This window comes from Neodiprion pinetum, chromosome 5, assembly GCF_021155775.2.
Source record: "Neodiprion pinetum isolate iyNeoPine1 chromosome 5, iyNeoPine1.2, whole genome shotgun sequence".
NCBI lineage: Eukaryota > Metazoa > Arthropoda > Insecta > Hymenoptera > Diprionidae > Neodiprion > Neodiprion pinetum.
The window spans coordinates 5830387-5851498 of record NC_060236.1 but is presented as its reverse complement, the minus strand read 5'-3'; the positions used below and the strand labels follow the sequence as shown (position 1 = coordinate 5851498).

At 43.3% G+C, this 21112-nt stretch overlaps 2 protein-coding genes across 12 annotated transcripts in view; one reads left to right on the top strand and one right to left on the bottom strand.

Annotated features, from left to right (window-relative positions):
• Positions 1–21112, bottom strand: part of LOC124218868 (leucine-rich repeat-containing protein 15-like) — a 120477-nt gene that overhangs the window by 5236 nt on the left and 94129 nt on the right. For 6 of the 10 annotated variants that reach the window (XM_046625753.2, XM_046625751.2, XM_046625752.2 and 3 more), the window contains one exon: positions 20835–20889. The gene's annotated coding sequence lies outside the window, so the exon portion shown is untranslated. Of the gene's footprint in view, positions 1–13557; positions 13898–14008; positions 14713–16206; positions 17120–20834; positions 20890–21112 lie in introns of those variants that run through there. The other 4 variants (XR_006883212.2, XR_006883213.2, XR_006883214.2 and 1 more) reach the window with 4 other exon arrangements.
• The window catches only part of LOC124219980 (uncharacterized), a 116429-nt gene continuing 111879 nt past the window's right edge, over positions 16563–21112 (top strand). Inside the window, exons 1-2 of one of the 2 annotated variants that reach the window (XM_069136737.1) lie at positions 16563–17089; positions 17478–17664. In XM_069136737.1, coding sequence (XP_068992838.1) covers positions 17070–17089; positions 17478–17664 — 207 coding nt within the window. In that variant the 5' untranslated portion in view covers positions 16563–17069. The remainder of the gene's footprint in view (positions 17090–17477; positions 17665–21112) is intronic. The other variant, XM_069136738.1, reaches the window with a different exon arrangement.

Here is a 21112-nt window from a genome sequence, read left to right as displayed (position 1 = left end):
AATTATTTTGTCTCCCTTTCTCGCGTCTGGGATGATGAGGGAGAAAAAGGGGTGAGTGTCGAGCTCTGCGTAGCTCTGGATTCTCTTTACTGCAGACGCTGTGGACTCACCTATACACGACTCGTTTGCTTTCCCAGGACCCATTAGCGAATGTTCAAGTATCTGCTAATTATCGGGGAGAAGAGAATTAGTAGGCAGTAGTACTTGCTACCACTCGCGCGTGCGTTCTGTTTGATAATGAACGAAGGAGATATTAGGAACTACACCGTGTTTGCAAGTGCCAAATACGACGGGCGCACCGTCCTATCCAAATAGGATAGCCACGAGCTTCACTGATTTGGTCACTCGCGGTGAAGTTGCCTGGATAAGATGAAACTTATACTGACGGTTATCACGAGTTGCTCTTTAATTGGTTCGGTCGAGCGAAATTAACTCTGTGCAAACAGTGCGACTAGTTTGTATTTGCGCGTTTTCACCGTTTGTCTGTAATTTTCTCATTTTTTTGAACTCTGAGTGGTTCGAAATCCGGTTGACGAGATATGAATACCTGGTCTTGCATATGTACTGGAATTAAATGTGCTGTTTGAGAAGTAGAAATGCTAGAATGTCGGTAACGCAATCATGGTCGATAACACTAACCACGATTCTCGATTCCACATTGCGATTGTTCTGATATATACACCGTGATTTTCCGTCGACCTTGCGCATGGTGGCGTGATTCGATCCTGGGAATAGGAGGAAGAGAGAAACGGAGACTGGGTTGATTGTATAGACGGGGATGAAAAATGTCTTCAATATTCTACGTGACACGAAACTCGCCGGACGTTCGCTATAAATACACGTACGTCATGACAGTAGTTTCTATTCGTATATATCTCACTGCAAAAATGCAGCAGCGTACGTAGCTATGCGCCACGCAATTTACCATTCGAAGACAGCCAACCGTTACTTTTTATTTTTAATTTTTTTCTCCCACCGTCCCCTTTTCCCTATCCCCAGTCCAATCGTTATAAAACGTGCGCGGGCAGGCTAATCGTATCTACTTAGAGTAGTAACCGATGTATCAGCGGGCGGGAAAACAGATGATGGTTTCCCCAGTTGACCGGCAGCTATTTAATCGGTGCTCACGCATCTCGGATAGAGAGGTAGATAGATAAACATATATATTTATATTTTTTATCTGTAGCGATGTTCGACGATATTGCAATAAGTAACTCGATACGGAGAACAAATACGTACTCCAGACATAGGAATGAAATGTCAAAAATAGATAAGAAAGCGATAGGAAAGCACAAACATACATAAAAGAAAAAGTGACAAACGCTGGCACAGGCTATCTCAATCTTATAGAAGTATAATACAACTGAACCTATAGCCAAGATTGTATCGATAGATAATTGTGCTCTAGAAGACCAATGAAGCCACATCGTCGCTGTGCCGCACGTATTTAAAGACCTTATCTTTAGCAGCAGTTTGAATAGCAACGAAAAGGTGATGAAGATCATCCCCAGGCAGGGCCTCGTTGACGTTGATCATTGTAACAGGTTTCAGAGGCTTGGGGTTGATCTCCGAAGAGTGCAGAAAACTACGGCTCGTTTTAGCACCAATGAGCTGTCAAAAGAGATCAAGCGAGCATAGATCCGCGAGAATTGGACCAGGAGCATCATTCTTCTGAGCCTTTGAACAAGGAAGTAGAAAACGCGCAGAGACTATGCCTCCATCACCAGTGACCAGACCAAGTGTAGCGATCACCTGTGCGACAGCAGGAAGAACGGTATGCGAAGAAGGACAGTGAACTCTGAAGAAAATGAACTCAGCCTCGTGAAGATGTGCGTAGTTCCTGTTGACCCGCAACCTGAAACTGGCAGAGCTCAGCAACATCGGTCCGATGGTGATTTTGTTGGTCAGTTGGAGCGAGGTTTCGTTGCTCGCGAGAGAGGGAGGGAGAGGTAGACAGTGCTGTGGATTGAAACTGGCCAGGTTCAGTTATCGCGGGTACCTACTTGATGAATAAAACATAACGACCTCGATATCAACATCACCAGACCCGGGCTAGTCGTGTTCCGGACCTCTCCTATCTCGCTGAGTATCATTCGAACCTGTACCAGCAGCGTCTAACGACACCGTTCCTGCTCGAGACGTGGCTATTCCCACCGAGCCGAAGTTGATGCACGCATCGACGGGTGTGTAACCATAGAGTGTCTCCACGTGCGGGCAGAGGATAGAGAAGAAGGGGGAGAGCAGAGACCATGAAACGTCCGGTAAAACATAAAATCTGTTGCGAATAGCCAACAACAACCGCAGCTGAGAATCGTTACCTGCAGTGCAGTCTGGTCATTGTTCGACGAGGCGAAGCGCTCCGGAACCCGTTTCACGGCATTAAATAGACGGAGAGAGTAATTGATAGGATGGAGTTTATTTAGCAATGCGCAGGTGTCGCTTGGTATAGAGAACTGGCGGAGACTTCGGTCTGGCATCGAGTTATGGTCGAATGAGAGGAATGGAATTGGGCGTAGAAGAAGGGGATCAAGGGAACGGGGAGGAATGCGCTCTCCTCTATAACAGAATGGAGTCCCTCTGCAGGTGGACGCAGAGCTACGGACATATCAATCGGATTTCCGTTAGCGAAAGACCGGGTGCCCAACGCATCCTGAATGCCGTGTGCTCGTCGAGTTTTTGGTCGTTCGTCTTATTTGCCGTCGTAGGTAGCCATAAAGCACTCTGCGGTAATTGTCGGTCCTTCTCTGTTTATGTGGAAATAAAACGCGCCTCTCACTCCTCCGTAACCACCAGACGGGCGGTGGCGGAGTCTGGCTGCTGGCTAGGAACGCGCGTAATGGCCGGCTGGACGGGGTTTCGGCGCCAGAATAAGAAGGCTGGTCTTTGGCGCCGCAAATGACCCATTAAAAATATACAACGCGCGTCTAAGAGGCCCTTCCAGTCGGTCCAGGGTCTCGCGACCCTCTCTACGATACGAGCTCTGCCAGCGCTGCAGGTAACGGTTTCACAGCTTACGTTCATCTCGATTTACGGCGAACGCCTCACGCGCCGAACCAGCAGAGATGGATTTAGATCGCCCGGTATCGCAGCAATACCTATCATCCTCTTTCTGGCATTCCCTCGCGATACTCTCACGGGTCTTTTCATGGCGTCCAGTGGTCCTGGAAGTGGCCTTGAGTGTTGCTTGTCCTTGAAAGGTCCTGAAAATATCCTTTAATTTTTCTGGTGTCCTGGAAATATTCTATTTTTAAGGTTTGCTGTGAACCATATATTTATCGGTGTTCACTGAGTAACTGTTTTTAAAAGGTGGAGCCAGTCTTGAATCGCGTTTTCCGGTCTTCCCTACTAATAGGTCGTAGTCGAAATAACGTATATTTCGTATCTGGCGCCGATTTTGTACAGTGTCCTCTATCGTCACAATTCACGAATTCTCCGCCTTGACTACACGCTAAGGTAATATTTAGGTAATAATCATCATTTTCTTGTATTCTTATTCTTCCTGAATTTCCTTGAATAATCTGAAAACGTCCTAGAAACGTCCTTGAATTGGTTAAGGACTTTTTACTGGACACCATGTTTTACTGCTGTGCACCAGCCAGGGTGCACGTTCAGGAGGAAACTAATGTGAATCGGAAAATTGCCTGTGCTCGCTGCTGTTTTTCCAGCAATTCGATTCATTGTTAGACCACTTCGAAAAGCGTGTATATGAGTTGCATTGTTTAATTGATCATCGTAAAGCTTGAAAGAAAAGAAGAACCAGTGGTAAAGTTCAGTATTTTTTTGCGGGGTAGCGATTAATTCGTCTCCGAAATATTTCACCGGGCATTTAGTAAACTATCGCGTCACTTTGCGAAATGCAAATCGAGGTGCATACAAGCGATACAGGGAAGTGCATGGATCGACGCTGAAGGAAGTGAACGTTTGGAAGATGGAGAGACGGTGAAATCATCATGCCCAGGATATTTTCATAAGCAGTTTATACTTGATACTCGACGCGGTTTTCTTGGTGCGAAGAAAGGCGTACGGGAGCACGGTTTGAAATTAATATGCAAATGAGGTGACGGAGTGCCTGTCTTTGAATAAGCTCTTTCCTTGCGAAATTGGATCCGTCCGTTTCCGCTTTCAACAGCACGCGTTTGAAGATTTTGAGAAAGCGATACGTAGAGCAGATCCTTCCTTGCGGGTATTATACAGGCGCACCTATAATTAACCCCTACGTTGAACATCGGCATCGCGTATCCTCTCACAGTCTATTCATCATTTTCGTCCCATTGTCGTTGATGATGTTGCGGAGAGGCGTGTTGGCGCAGTTATTTACGGAAACAACGAGCGTGCAGCAGCAGTAGCATTGCTGTTATGCTACACCCCCCCCCCCCCCCCCCATTATGCAGAAATTTATCATCACGTTGCCGCCTAACTATCTATTCATCCATGCGTGAGAAACGCCAAGTGAACCAAGTCTCTCCGCTCCGCCGCATCAACCCTGTACGGTAGATACGCATTGATGGTGATGCCGTTCACGTTTGTTGCCTGATTGCGCAGCAACAATCCGTAAAATGATTTTGTTCGAGCAAATAACGAGCCCGGAGTGCGTGCGGCTTATTTTTTTTTTTCAGGAATTAAGACCGAAATTGAACAGCCCGCTTTGTTGTGGATTCTTGAACAAATCGCGTTTGGAATTATCGCCGTTGTAAAAAGCGGTGCTGCTACAAGCCATGCATAACACGCTATCCGTTTCGAGCGTATTCCCGACGTTTTTTTTATTTTTTCACCAGTTGCTCGTTTGTACAATCAAATTTACACCGTTTCCGTATCGTACTGAATATCTGCTACACCTGCAGCCGCTGGAGGGTGATTAGAGAAAAGTTAACTCGATCGGATATAAATTTCAACCCTGTACCTTTACCCCACGTTTGTAACCCCCAGCATTTTTGCTGGATTTTCGGAGAATTCAAATACGCAAAATAGCGGAACTATATTATTGACACTGCAAAATACGAACAATGACTGCTTGGCGCAAGCGCTGAAAGTAAACAGCGACGTCGACCGCCGAAATTATGCCGTTTGCAAATATTTGCGAAGAAATAATTATTCGCCCCCTTCAGTTGGGCGGTTAAACCAGCCGTCAAGATCGGGGCGCGAAGTTGCCAGCCGACCGTCTGGTTCTCGGTTCGTTTGTTGACACGGCCGCACCCACGTGATTGATCACATAACTTCCATCCACGTTCGCCCCTGACCCTGGATCTCGTAGCCCTGCAGAGAACGGTTTCGCAGCGAAGTAGAGGGTGTTTCCAGGTCGGGGCGAAGAGGGTCTACTTAACATAATTAAATTGTTGATCCGGCTGTTTTATCCGTATTTATGGCGCTGAGTTTAGCCCGCCAGCCTCCCCTCTAAATCTGCATGTAAAATGAATAAATTTACGGGAATTAAAAATCCCCTCGCTGCGTTACCGGGCGGCGTCAAGGTCACTTGGTCAGGGGTGGATCCGGGCTGGTAATAAATTCGGAAAAACTACCTTGCCTGGTGGATCCAATGCGATTTATTAACAATTTTTGCTGGCTGAGTTCCGCTCCTGAAATTCCTACCAGCTTCAGTTTGGTCTATCGCTAAGGTCGGAATTCAACGGTGCGGTACGAAATGACAAATGTGACAAGAGATCGCAACAGACGATGATTCGAAGTCATTGAAATATCAGATTTTTGATCTCGTGCTCGATTCTGAGATCCGACTATCGGAGCTTACGCATTTAATTACCTCAATCGAGGAAGGATCAAAGGACAAAACGTTGGAGTCTTGGGCGCGGTCACCTCGTTATAGAACAAAGTACCACACATACCCGAGTATGGGGCTTACAGTTGTGGGTTCCAATAAAACTCTAGAGAACGGAGGGTATTCCCTCATCACTTGCGTCGGCGACTGGTCTTATCGCTTGTACAAGTGGCGAAAGAGGCATCCGCCAGGCCGAACCGCCGATCCGCGGTCTTTTTGGGAATTCGAATGATGAAGGGTCTTTGCTTCATCCTCTTTGGATCATTTTATACTATGGTTGTTTGATACGTGCGTGCGCCAATATCCACGTGCAGAAGAAATTTCAACGCATTAAAAGGAATGCCGAGTATTAAATGGAATCGGAAATTAATAAAGCATCCAGAAATGTATCGGGTTGTTGGAATTGGCGCTGATATTGATGTTAGTAATTTGATACTAAAATTTGCAAATTCCGAGAACAATCGCGAGTGAACGACAACTGCGAAACGGGAAAGCTTTTATTTATTTAAAGGAAAAAACTATACAGAATTAAAAAACTTCCTCAGTTGTCTGTCGTGTCATCTCCTTATAGTTTCTGCCCAAGTGAGGGTCGTTGTCCCGGATTTTTAACCCTTATGCGACGAAGAATGGAGGTCTGGACTATTGGGGTTGACGGTAAAGTCGTTTCAAAAATCAACGGTCACTGGAGAAGATTGAATTGGAGACCCTGACTGAGGCAGTAACGATACCTGAGAAATTCTAATTAGAGAAAAGAAGCAGAGAAAGAAGAACTCTTACTTTGGCGACGACGGTTGCGAAATCGTTCTCGAAACGCGATGGAGAATCCTGCGATTCGATACCCGCTAGGATTGTTACGGCTGTCGAAAATTTCCCGTCGACTTTTGGCAACCTTTGTGGACCGCCAGCACTCAGGTAAATTGGTTGCAGGTCTTTGTTGTCCTCTTGATGAAAGTAAATCGCATTGGTTTGAGCTACTTTTCTTTAAAATCTGACCATTGGAACAGATCTCTCAGTATCCTACCTTCCGCGGCTTGTGCTTTTAAATTTGAGACAAAATCGATCCTTGAACGAGCAAATTGCAGACGTTCGCCGAATCGAGCGTGTCTCGACTGTGTCGCTGCAGCTCATCGTTGGGGTAACCATTTAAATGAGGTTGAAGTTAAGTGCCATTAACGTAAAGAAACATCGGGGAAAAAATCATTACTATGGAATTTCTGACTGACTTTCAAGAAGTTGGCTTTTAAAAGTATGACTATGTCTTGTTTGTCATGGTATAGCAAATTTCAGATGATCCTAAACGTGCGAAGTAACGAGTTCTAAACATGCATTGTTAGAGTAACGTTACTATCTTTATCAGATCGAAAAAATGCTTGGCTCCTTGCTGACCTGCACGGTTCTCCATTTCTGCACTTTACTGTCCAATGCTTTCTTCTCACTGTCGAGTATTCCGGGTTGTGACCGTAAATCAGTTTGGTACGGGGATTCCACCAGCGCACAGCGGCAGGGTTGCTCGATATCGGTTATCATGTGATTTTCTGCTGCTCTGTTTACTCCAAATGTATCTTACTTACTGTCAGCTTTTTATCGATACGCAATCGTCACTATACGTGATAAGTATGATTTCGCTCATCCGAATCGCGGTATATCTAGACCTTTTTTCACGATCCGAGTGACCAGCTGCCGCGCTAGGGCCTCCATGAATGCGGAAAAGAGCTTTTCACACTGATCCGGCGTAAGTTCGGGTATTGGGTCCCTCTAGTACCGACCAATGGCGAACAAAAAATTCTGCCCTTTGGAAATTTCGGGTATAGAATTAGGGACGGATCGTCGGGGGTGGCAGGTGGATTATCGCCCACGCGAATTATACCCACATACGTAGGTGAAAATCTTCGAGCTTGAGGTACATGTCCTGGTATATGAACGCGACGTGGTCAAACATACCCTGGAATTTTCGCTGTTTTTTTTATTGGCAGGAATAATCTGAAACTCATCGTTCCGCGTCAGTTTATGCCTGTAGCGTTTGAAAGTTCGCAGCTTCTCGGACAGCGATTACCGAGGTGAAAGAGAAAGGGAGGAAAAAAGTAATCGAGAAAATCAACTGTAATCGCCACGGCTTGCGTTTTCGCCGCCCCGAATGCCCGGACCCCTCCCCCATCTCCTCCCCTAGCTTGTAGGTATATAAAGCAGTAATTAAGAAGTCCGTTTAATTGGCCTCCGAAGGGGAAATACCACCTCGGGGAATAATTCGTGACTAACTGGAACCGCTTAGCGGAAAAGTTAGATCGCACAACTCGGGGCGAGTCCCTTGGTGCCGATTATAGTTGCTGATCAAGGATGTAGATGCACGTTGTAAACATGAGGTAACCCAGACGCTTGATATCTTCTGGTCACGGACTGCTAAAATCTGGTTATCACGCCTCCTCAGGAAATCATTGCATAATTCAAAATTTCATTTAAATCCCTTCAAATTCGCGTGCTTTTGCAGTATTACAATTTATACTCTTACCGCATATAAATTACGCGTCCATATTTTTGGGGGTTAGATTCGACCTCCGACTACAATTTCTTCACGAGGCTGGAGTTAGTAACGTTAAGGTTGTGAAACGTGAGGGGAAAAATCATTACCATGCAATTTCCGACTGACTTTCAAGGAGTTGGCTTTTAAAAATATGACTGTGATTCGTTTATCATGATTCACCAAATTTCAGATGATCCTAAAGGTGCGAAGTAACGATTTCTCCTAAGCATGTATTGTTACAGTAACGTGACTAACTTCATCCTCAAATTTCTTCGGCGTTTCATAATCCCCGCCGTTCCAATTCAGAGGATTAATTATTGCGTTATTATTTTGGACTATACCCAACCTTCCACCCATTTCAAATATCCACACTATACTGTAATAAGAACTTCATTATTTACATTCCAACAAAAGTTGCGTTCAGGTTACTTTGTGTACATAGATTTAATGTACTCATATATGGGTAGTAACTTGGTCACACGTTTAAAGCCTTGTACAAATATTTACAAATCGACTGATAGATAAATTCACGTCACTTTCTTCCACTCTTATAACAATCATAGTAGTTCAGTTCCAGGTGGAACGACGTCTTTCTCTGGCGGATGATTCGGAGTGTCGGGGAGTCCCAGTATCGGTGCTGGAAATTATACGCCCAGATGTTCGCGGAAGAAGAGACTTTGAAGCTACGACTGTCGAACAATTGTTGAAGAAAAAATCAGTATCGGCAATAAGCAGTACGTTCTTCGACTGTCGAGCAACGCCAAAATACAAAGAACAAGAAAAGGGTGCTGGGAAGCTTCCGAAGTAAGTACAGGAACTCAAGATCTTTCGTGCACTGTGAATGTTTTAACCAGCTTGAAGACGAGCAACGTATCTCGATCTCTCACCACTGCACTGAGTTTAGGTAATGGTTAAGAAAAGGATAAAGCTTCTCGTTTCTGACTCGTTGAAGACAGAAAACTGCAAATTTATCACAAGACTTGCCTGCTGCCCTGTGACGTTCCCTCGGTGTGAGTCTTACGTTTCCGGCTGAGCGAGCCTCGGAGCCGCTTATGAGGTGGGATTCTTCGATCTCATTTGCAATACTAATGTCAGAGAACTCGGGGGCGAGTTGATCGAAATGTGGCACCGAAACGAGGATCCCGGTCTGCGGCAAACAGACTATGATGAAATCGACGCTCAATGAGGTACAAGATCGTGGCTTACAGTCATGTATCTCGCCCTCTGCATGAAGAGCGAATCGGGTTGATTTTCGTCGTCGTCATAAGTCTTCCGTGACTCGGCGTCCGCGTCTTTCGAAGTAGTTTTATTGCCCCTTCCTGGAAAATCCTCCTCCGAGGACGAGCTCTCTGCCAAGATCTGAACCACTGCTGCCGGCGCTTGCACCTCGGAATCATCCTCCCATGCTGCCATCCTCATCTTCCACTCCCGTTGCCTGGCTTCCCAGTACTCCCTCGGCTGGCCGTAGATCAGTTTGTTACGAAAATCGAAGCACGGCTGACGTTGATGAGAAATTTTTTTTTTAATTTTAGTCCGATAGGGATGCGCGATTCGCGCTTACCACAAGAGTTTTGAACGGCGAATGTGGAGCGAAATCCTCGTTCATTTCCTCAGCGAATCGCTGTCGCTCTTCCTCCATCGACTTCATCATGAGCTCCTGAATGTGACGAAAGAAAGTGAAGAAAACCTGCTCACAGTTCTCCGTCATTAGACCGCCCATGGTATCCTTGAGGTAGTCGACCAGAGTCACAAAAAAATTCTGCAGTGATTGGAGAATATGGTCGGTATAAATTATGTTGGTACGACTGCGGTGAGATTTGGGGATTTTTCACGTACGTTGGTATCTTCCTCACTCAGGTCCATGTCCTTGTGCATCATAGCGACGTACCCAATCAGCTGATGGAACTCTTTCGGTTTGTTGTAAAAGTCGAGAATCAGATAACCGAGGATTTCTATAACGACGGTGAACTTGACGATCAAGAGGGCGTCCAGGTTTACGTCGTCCTTTGTCGAGTCGGTGAGGAAGTACTTTATGTACTGTGGATACGTGGCGAAGTATCTGCGAAATTCACACACCGCATGGCGCGGGTTCGTTATAAATCGCGAACCCGATCCTTGCGCAAGACGCAAGCACGCAATTCTCTGTCGCGATTTTTACTTCATATAAAAACCGGTCCCATGTATCTTAGGCTCTAGCTCAATCCTCGACCAAATCGCCTTCATCATCGCGTAATCCTCCATGGTTATACCGACGGTGTGTTTGGATCTGGTACGAACCCTTGCCAAATTCCCGCCCATCTAAAACTCCGAGGAGATGAAATTCTTCGAGGTTAGTACGATAATTGACTTTTACAAAACGTCAAAGGTCGTTGAATAATGTCCGAAGTTGGCCGCGGGACAATTATGCAATCGAGTTCAGAGCAAAGACAACGGAAACAAAAAAAAAAAAAAAAACATATTTTGCCTCAATGCAGGCGACTTACGGTCGCAGAATGGAACGAGAACACAGAGCCACATCTGTCTATTTTCTTTCTCATTTGCGGTACAAAAGCTCGACTCCGCTGGCTTTTCCATTGCTGCTGCGCTGTGGTGCATCACCACCGATGTGTTCTCTTCTTCTATCCCTAGGACATATTTCTATCTCTCTTTGCCCGGTCTTTCAAAGCTCGGACTGCCCCGAGCAAACCGATGCGTTTTCCGTTAATTAGAGGGGGCCACGTACCTAGTGGTCCTTGAAGTGTTTAAATCATGCTGCTGCAGTGCTGCTGGGAAATATAGTAAATCTAAAATAGTAACAAAGTAACAGTAGTAGAGCAGTAACGGTAACGGGTGCTTTTCTGTCTTGGCTAGTACGGCAACTTCTGACAGTGTAACTCTGAATCGTTCTTTGGCTTGATAACATTAGCTCTGCATCTTCCGGGCTGTTGGTCACGGTAATTTAGCCGTATATGAAACAAAGGCGGATTGGCTACGTAAAATGCGAACGCATGCCCCCGCATGCTAAACCTGTAATACGGTTGACCGCGCACCCCGTTCCCTATTTTATTCCGTCCGCAATTTTTAACCCTGCAGGTCAGAAACTGTTGACCCAGTCGATGGAGGTTTGTTTGCGAATGGCTTTGCCCGCACGATTTGTAAAGCCCTCTCGAATTAATCGGCTCATCGGATGATCGCGTGTGGGATGTTTGATTGAACGGAGCCGAAAAAAACTGATATCCATTACACGTAGGGGGGGTTGGGGGCATGGTGGGGACATTAAGCTTTCAGCATAATTAATAGAGCACAGTATTTTTACAATGGAGGTATTATATTAATTAGATATACGATCTTTGGCAATCAGTCCTACAATTGGCATTCCGGTTTAAATCAATGGTCATTATAAAAATTAAGAAAATAGAAAAATGGCATATACACTAATTTCTGCTGACATTAACACCTGTATTCAAATTACTGTGTTAAAACGTTATATCAATGTCACATAAACTGTTTAGAGGAAACATTATAATAAACGACGAATTTTCATTTATGTGAAGTGGTGAAAGCGCTTCGTTCATCTGTAATGCGATTCGGGCAATTGATGGCGGCCGGTGAAAAACACTAGCAATAAGTAAATGTCGCTTACACTCTGATGATTGCTGCATTGTACGTTATTTGACTTTTGTCCCGTCTTGCCCCGCCGTCCCCCTACATTTGTTTACTTTTTAAGTCCCTCCGGCATTCCTAGCATTTACGGTATATTACCCGTGCGTGAATTAGTGCTCTGGAATTCAGACCGAAGTACTGTATACGTGTAACGAACTTGTAGTTTCTCGCTTCACTTGACACCGTTTAGCCGCAATTGAAGAGCGCGGCCGATATGAGACAACGACATTACACGCGGCACCAGCAGCTTGATACGGTATCGAGGAGGAGTCGCCCGTTCGAAATGGATGAGACGATAAAACTTAAAAACAAAACTGTCGTTGTCCACCACGCTCTACCGCGTCCGCAGTCAATGCGTCATGTCATGCTGTGTGGCGTTGACCGAGTAAAAAGTTGAAAAGTTTGTCGCACGGATTACCGAGGCACTTTATTACAAATTTACCACTCCACTCGATGATATAATTCACTTCTCCGGGCACACAGTTTGCTACGGTTGTTTGTTTGATCCTGCGGAGCATGCTTGACGGTGAAGTACAAATCCAATGGATCTAGATTGGGACTCATTGCTCTCGAGGGCTTAGAAACAACATAATTGCACCCCTTGATTGGTATTTATTCAATTATTTACTATTTTCTCTGATTGAAATGATGAAAATTAGTCAAGTTTGAACGATCACTCGTGTTTCTAGATTTTCTTTTCTAGGTACCATCTCGCACCAGAGCTTATCAAATAGAACATGTTGTGTCAACTGATTAATCATAAATTGGAACGCAACTCTATTATCGGGATACAGCATGTCTCTCATTGTCGAAGACTTGTCTTTCCAACATCTCATTATCATTTTCTTGTGGATCTAATACCAGTCGATAAGAATATATAAATATATATCTATATACCGATCATCTACACGAGGAGGAGGAGACCTCACATTTCTATGAGCGCACGGCTGCTATTCTCGCATATCCGTGCCGGAAATATATGTTAATATACACGCTTATACACGCAGGTATACTTATACGAGTGGCGGTGCTACGGAGCGGAACCTGGAACGCAACGTCTGCGACCTCGAGTCTCGCGTCTCGGGTCCAGGGTTCCTCGGTTCGTCTCCTCCGAGGGCTATCCGTGTGTGTATTTTTAAGCTCGCGTTGATATTTATTTGTTCGCGGAAGAGAGCCACCCGTGGATGTGAGCATGCGTGGCATCAAAGTATGCGCGGGGTGTACGATGTTGAAAAACAACGTCAAGAGCCAATTTCTCAGTCATGGAAATGATGGGGTAATTTCGAAGGATTAACCACGAACGAATATATACGTATACAATATATATATATAGAAGGTATATAATATCTCGTTAAATTTTCCAATCTGCGGTAATGCCTCCTCGCGAGTTCGACGGTTTTGTATAACTCTACTCTCAGAAGGGTTTGTCGATAATTTGTTTGTTTTTTTTCTTCCATCGACTTTTCTTTGACTGAATATGGAAAAAAAGAAAAATTATTAGACGCTGTTCAGCGAACAGTTGAGAACTGTCTAGACACTTGGTTATACGAAGGTTACAGATAAAATAGGTATATGTAAGAGAAGAGAAGAAAAGAAATACAGAAAAGGAAAACAGGGAAGACAAAAAATTCTTTCTATATAGTTTATTTCGACTCTCAGAGGTTACAGGAGTTTACACAGCACAGAGTATACATGTATACAGATATATGAATACAGCGTGGTATAAGGTGAGGAGAGTATGGAATGTGTTGGGAAAAAGTTGGCTGCTCACATCAGAGATTTCGGTCTGAAAAAATTTATTTTCGAACTAGTTATATATCTGACACTGGCGAGCCGTATAGCGGGGAAGTCCCGTTGATGCGTTGTTGTTTAATGGCGCGTGGGACACAGGCGTGTATACGCGAACTTGAGCACGTGTCCGGGTGATTTATGCCTCGGAATGCGAAGCGAGAGTGGGTTTGTTGTGCCTGGAATCGTGAAGGTCTGAATTATACCGCGTTCGGTATATTCGTTCAAGTTTTACAGATACACACATAGATCGTAATCACAGAAACATAATAATAACTAACGGTACTAACTAGTTTCCGACGACTCATTCATCGCCGGTCACTCGGTCATTCAAGTCCAAGGCACGCGGGACTGCTTCATCGTAGTTGCTGATAGATAGCGAGGAGGAAAGGTTGGTGGATCTCTGGTAAAATTCATGAATTTTTTCACTCAATTGCAGGCAACCAAGAAGGCGATTCAAGGTGGCTAGTCATCGTCGCCGCCTTCTTCCTTTCCGACGGTCAGTGACAGAGTTTCTGACTCAGAAGAACGACTCATGTACGATTCGCTTCCACGAATGTGTAATATTGTGTGTGCAGGACTGTGCGTGTTGATAATTAATACACTGTATGACCGCGCACAGACCGTCGTCGTGTGTGTCTACATCGATTATATCGCAACAGACGACCGCCAACCCAACTCCATTTTAACAGCGTTGATGTTCGCACGGTATATAATTATCGATTATTTGCCGGATGGTCGACACATACACACAGAGTCTGTTTTATTCCTCGGGAAAACGACGCGGGCATCGGTTCGTCGTCGAAAGTTCAGCCATTAAGCTCATTCGATTCGGTCCAATAATCAACCCGAGAGATAAGAGTCGGAGAGGCGAAGACATTACACGCGCCGCCATTGTTCCTCCTTCTTGGTGTTGTTGTGGATTGTATAAAAGGGTCCCGAACAGTATGTGCAGCAGTACCAACAGATAACAGCTCGCATGATCATCCTCATGCTGTATAGATTAAAAACGCAAGAATGTTAAACGCGCATAGGCACAAAATAGATTTTCGAGAAACTCTTTCGGATGAAAGAGGTTCCGTGGGTGTCGTTATTCCTCCTTATCGATATCGTGCGAGAAAATCTCACCTCGACTAGCTGATGCACGTCATTCTTATCGCCCGGCGACAGTCTCGCTTTAAGTAAACACGCGTATAGAGAGTCGGTGGAGTCGGAACACACGGCCTAAATTGAAAGCGATAAGTGCAGGCTGCGATAAGCCGAAAATATCCGCTTTCTTCTATCGCGTAGCGAGAACATTTCCGCATCGTGGTAATGCTTGAATAACGATAATGCGCTATGACAAAGGAGGTTTTTAGAACGAAAACACGAAAGTCGCACAACAGGTGGCGCCGCTCAGCCGTTCCTCGCACGTTTCTGCATTGCATTGTTATAACTCCACGTGTTACAACTTGACCAAAGAACTTTTATGGTAAGAAGAACTTGAAGGTACCTAGAAGATCAGGCTGAAGTTTGTAACGTTGATGGTAATGATGCGTCTTTGAAAGAAGTCGTTATTTTGCAGCTTTAGGATTACTTGAAAGTTAGTTAACCGTTAACACAGAATCGAGAAGCTCAGATTTTGTAAGTTCAATTTCATCAGGTATTCCAAAAGTGTAAAATAGTAACTCTTCCATCAACGTTTCGATACATTAACGTTACTAACTTCAGGCTCATTCTAGAAGGATGTCCGTATCGTTGGAGCCGATATATACCAACAGTTTGGGGTGATCTAGGATTCAACAGTTTATAAAAAATATGACCCAAGTTTGCTTGGCCTGAATTTTATTCGCAGTGTGATATTTCTAGTGTAGAACCATTGGTAGGCATACAAAAATGAAAAATAAAGTAACTAGTTGAATGTTAGTCCATCCTGAAATGTCAGTGTCAGGCGTAACAATACAGACACCGTTCTTCTAGATATTTCGACATATTCTTTGGGTTATACCTGACGAAGCGCTCAGTCCTCGGGGGTCGCTTTCGAAAGCAAGCACGTGGGGAATTTAATTTTAGACGAACGTGCGAGACAAGCGGCGCCTTGTTGGTCGATCGTGCGGCCTTTCGTGTGTTCGGTCGCAGAAGATAGAAAATTACAAAAAGTGACCATTAGTCGTCGATCGCGTTCCTTAAACCATCAAGAAATCGCGTATGTATTTCAACGGAATCGAACCGCGGCGCAATTGTTTTCCCCCGCTTCCGACCATCTCGAAGAAAAAAACAAAAAAATCACTATCTTCTCAATTTTACAATGATTTTGAAATACGAGTGTGTTTTGTTTCATCAGGTTTTCCCTCAGCACGAATCGTTACCAACTTCAGCACGATCCGTTTCCCGAGCCCTGGATTACTTGCGAGATAAGATAGGCCGTTTACGATCATCACGAATACGACGATGCGTGCATACGTTCATAGGTTAATAATAAGGCTTAAGGCTGCTGTACCATACTCACTCTTTCTTTCACAACGAGGATGAGAAGGAGGAGGAGGACGGTGGCGATAATCCAGCGACGGATAACGTAAAAACGGTAATCCGGGTTGAATAAGACACACCACAACACAAATCCAGGGTAAAATCGGACCGCGGTGTAAACACGCGACAAATTTCGCGCGTTAGATTTTCGCTATAAACCCTCACTCACTTCACGTCGCTCCCGATCAAGGTTTGTTCTACGGTACAGTTAGTCACGCGCCGTTGACGCGCTCACGCGAGCGACCGTAATAACCGCGTCTTTCCCTCCTCGAGCCACAGCTGATACTAGCTTGCAGGCACTCACTGCCACTCGGACCCAAACGCTGCCAGCCTGTTGAATTCCCAATCCGTTCGCGCTCGACGCCGCGCCGGCTTTTGGTTCGATTTTACGCCGCGTGGCGCTCGCGTCGCCGATACGAAACTTAGCGAAACCACAAGCGTCATTTACTCGCGCGACTTGTTTCGATACGGTCGCGATTAATTTCTGCGCTTGAAAACTGATCGTGAGGCTGGGCTAATGCGCCACGGAGTTGTAAAGTTACCTGCTTCTTCATTTTGCTTACAATTTATTCCGATCATGCGACTCCTGACTGAAATCTGACGTTGAGCAAGCTTTTCTGAGCTCGGATGAATGTCTAGTTTAACGTTTGTATCTTTCTGTAGTCTGAAGATGGCCGGCCGAAGAAATTTTCACCAGGGTTGGGACGGAAGTTTGATACTCGGCGCATGTCAAGGCCGGTGACTGAAGATTAATAAAAATTGCTAAGCTCATGGACTTTAGCGTATGAATAAGGTCGCGGGAAGAAATTGCAGCTTCTAAAATTTGTCCAGACCCAGCAAACCATGACGAAAAATAATTCAGGGTTAGTATTCTTTAGATATCTTCAGTCGGATACGCTAAAAAATTGAACATCTGTTACTAATTCCCAGGGTGTATCGAGAGTCGAATCCGAAATTTGCAGCATCAAATTGACAAATTAAAATGACTTAAAAACGCCCGCGAAGATCGGGACTTGACCGAATAGACAAATTGTAACAATGAAACATCCTTCGCCTACGCAATGGTAGAAAATTGTATTTTTAATATCATGCTGCAAACATCAGGTTCGACCTTTGACGCACCCCAGTAATAAGTACCAGACGCAGTGTTTTTAGATGGGAGTTTATTTTCAATACATGATAATAGACAAATTCAATTATACCTTTGATTGTTAAAAATGTTATAATAAGCATAATTGCATTGCCTTCCAGATCATGGACCGCAGTTTTGCCCGAGGTTAAAAAGGGAGGAAAATCCACGGACGGATCGTTTTTCATCTCTTTTCACCTTATCTCTCGACTTCGACGAACGAATAGATTGCAGAACGACGCTGATATATGGATGGCGAGATTTTATCCCCGTATGCCGTTGGCCGCATCAGTTGACGATGAGCCGGGGGTGAGTTTACATTAATCTCCATAGGTGGGCGTGTGTATTTATACGGTGTACCGAAGCGAAACCTTTGTCTTTTCTAAGTTCGACATCAGTCAAAGATTATATTCCCTAAGGAAAGATCCTCTAACGTCTATAAATCTGCTTCCATAGTTTTCCACTTATAGCATTCCCCCGTTGTTCCGTCGTAAGAAATAATGGTCGACAGGCGAGAAAGAACTCATCCTATTCGGTTTATTTTACACTCGGTATATACGATCTAGGAAGTGATTCTTTTTCCTAGTGAAAAGAGAATGCCGTTTGTAAAGTATTCCACCAATGCGAGCGTTTCAAGATTATAATACAGTCCCAAGGGCCGACATCCGAACGTCTAGTTATTACCGTCTCCAATTGATAAGGGAAAGAATATCATTGTAGGTATAGTTTAAACCCATTCGTTATACGTATACATTTACATCCCTATTGTACGCGATATCAGCAGCCCTTATTTCCGTGATCAAATTTATCGTACATAAAATTGCCTCGTTAGCGTCACCCTCCTCTCCTAGTTCCATAGTATTTTTCTCGTCTCTACGAGTTGGCGACGTATCGCATCCCATTGTACGTGCATACGCTCGTCTTACAGATGTGCGATACAAATCCCAATCAATCAACTGATTAATTCTCGTTACGTTTTAACAGTATACAATAATTACACGCGTCTCACGCGTGTCCTGAATATATATTACAATTATATGGATAGGCAATGGGTCTCCGTAGTGCGCTCTTTCTCTCGATTCGAAGCTATTATTATCATCTGCGCGTGCAGTTGTACAATACGTGCCCTCGAATCATATTCTACCATGTACCATACGATGTATAAACGCGTGACAAATTCGGGGGCCGCAGGTATGCACTTGGTATTAACAATTTGTCGCACCGATCTTTCGTCTGATTTTACTTAACAAAAATTTCAAAAATTACTCGACACTCTCTCTCTCTCTTTTTCTCTCTTTCTCTTCTTGCCGAATCATACAATGTTACATTCTATACGCGTAGGACGAGAATAATTCAACGATATCGATTTTCCAGTGTTGTTTCTATAGACATAGCATCAGGATACACACTCCCTGGTAGCGTGTCCACTCGACTATTAATACAGCCGAGTAATAAATCGAGTCCGTTGTCCTGGAGCTTGATGTCAAAATTTATTTAATGCCGTAGCTGACACGCATCTTCGCAAAATGAGGTCTCAATCAATTTATGGAGAAATATTCACGGTTTTTCTTTTATTTGGTATTAATTGTAACGAAGTATTCGTTTATCATATTCCGAAAGCAAAACTTTTCTCTTGTAGGATTGAAATGTTCATTTCGTATTTATAGGTCAATTGTAGGATCTTCGCGTTGTTCAAAATTTCTATCGTAATACATTGTATTCGTGTACATTTATACAGTTCAATATCAAGCGTGGAAACGAATTGAAAGGAATTACGCGTTCGGTGTATTTGCATTGTCTCCGGCATATCGTTTATCTACTGAATTACGTCATCGTTACATCAATTAATTGAGTCTTCGTTTAGCTAATTAATTAATTACTTATTCGATTATATCCGCAGTCGATTGTCCTTCGCAATTATACCTGTACCATTCAATTATCAAAGATCTATATAATACCGCCCCATTATTTACGTGCACTTTCATCGTAATACAATCTAACTATGTATGGACTTCTGCGTTGAAGTTCTATTGAAATAGGAAGACAGAGTGAGAGAAGGATAGAGCGAATGAGAAAGAGAGAGCTACCCGTATTACGCGGTTTGGGATCTAAGTAATTAGCACAATTGCTGTTTGCTTCCGCGCCCTCTTAACAGGTATATAAATTCAACAATGTACATAATATATATATATATATATATATATATAGATGTATTCCTGAAACGGAAATGTATAGATATGTTTAACAATACTGTGGTTACAAAGGAAAAAGTTTTCTCTGCTACGTACGCGGAACATGAAAACGCGAGTAAAACAATCTCTTACATTTTTAATGTCGTTAAAAATTTATGCCGTTATTTTTAAAAGAATAAAATCGATCTGAAGCAGTATGGCAAATAAAATATGTATATCGAATCTCATTTCGAAGAGTATTACGTTTAATGTATAACATAAAAATCGACGATGACGCTGAAGGTAAAAATTAATTCACTTATAAATTACGTCGATTTCTAATCCTATGCGTATTTAGGCATTATTATACTTGTAAGACTCGGACGACGCGTATTAGGAGGTATTACACGAAGAGGCAGAGCGTATCGTTTACATCTGCATCGTGTAATACTTAAGTTGCGTCGGTTTGTTATCCTCGAATATTTATGTAACATGTATAGGTATACATAGGATGAATGTAGATGCCAAGCGCGTTTATACGTTCGAGAGAAGTTCACACGCGTTAATTGATGTCACGACCTTATAGAATTCTGTCCGGGAACCGTTGGAACGAATCAGAGTCCCATGATCGTCTTGAATACAAAATTTCACAACGTTATATGACCCTTTTAAACGATAAAAACAGCTCGGGCGTATTATGTGAATTATATATCCACATCTCGCGGTAATTAAAGTCGTGCCGAAATACAAGTTTATTCAAAACCATCCTCATTACCTTACTATTTGGTATGTAATACAAAACATGCACGATTACCGCTCGTATTGTATTAAAGATAATTATGTGATAATTTTGTGGAGTACCGAGTAATGATGGGTGTTTAATTACCTTGAGAAAGTTTTATTACATTTTTTTTTAAAGAAAATAATTGGATACGTAATAAAACTTACAGGTATCCTGATTAAATTCCAAGAAGAAAGTGGTTCAGTTTTATAATTTTTGACTTTTTATTCTTGCAATTTTTTTTTTTTTTTTTCTTTGTCTACCTCATCCGATTTCTTTTTTGCAAGATACTTTTCTTTGCATATTTTCGTTTCGATTCAATTTGGTTCATGTATTACAGTTACTTGTTTTCAATTAACTGGTACACAATTCGTTGAATAATTCGTACGAATGAGCAGCTATGGATTTTTTCTTCTTGTATCTTAAAAGTTGGATTCACTTCACTCTCAATCTCTTCCAAATTGTGATTTATTTATTATTACATCTACGCGCGTAAATTAGTTTACTTAGTATGCAACTTGACTCACGCGATCAGCCGGCTTTTGACTATCTCCATTTCTCGTTCATTAAAATCGCTGGTACCTGAAACAAACATCGCCCAAAATTGATTACACACATTATACGAAACGTAACAACTGTAAATCTATAACTACTGTAATAAATTTGTAAGATTCTATATTTACAATATTCCTAACTCAATTAAATTGCCGGCACGATATATTTGCCGTGCATGAATTGTACATTTCAAATCGCACGATTACACAGATATTACATATTAAATTCCTAAAAAATGTAGACAAAAAAA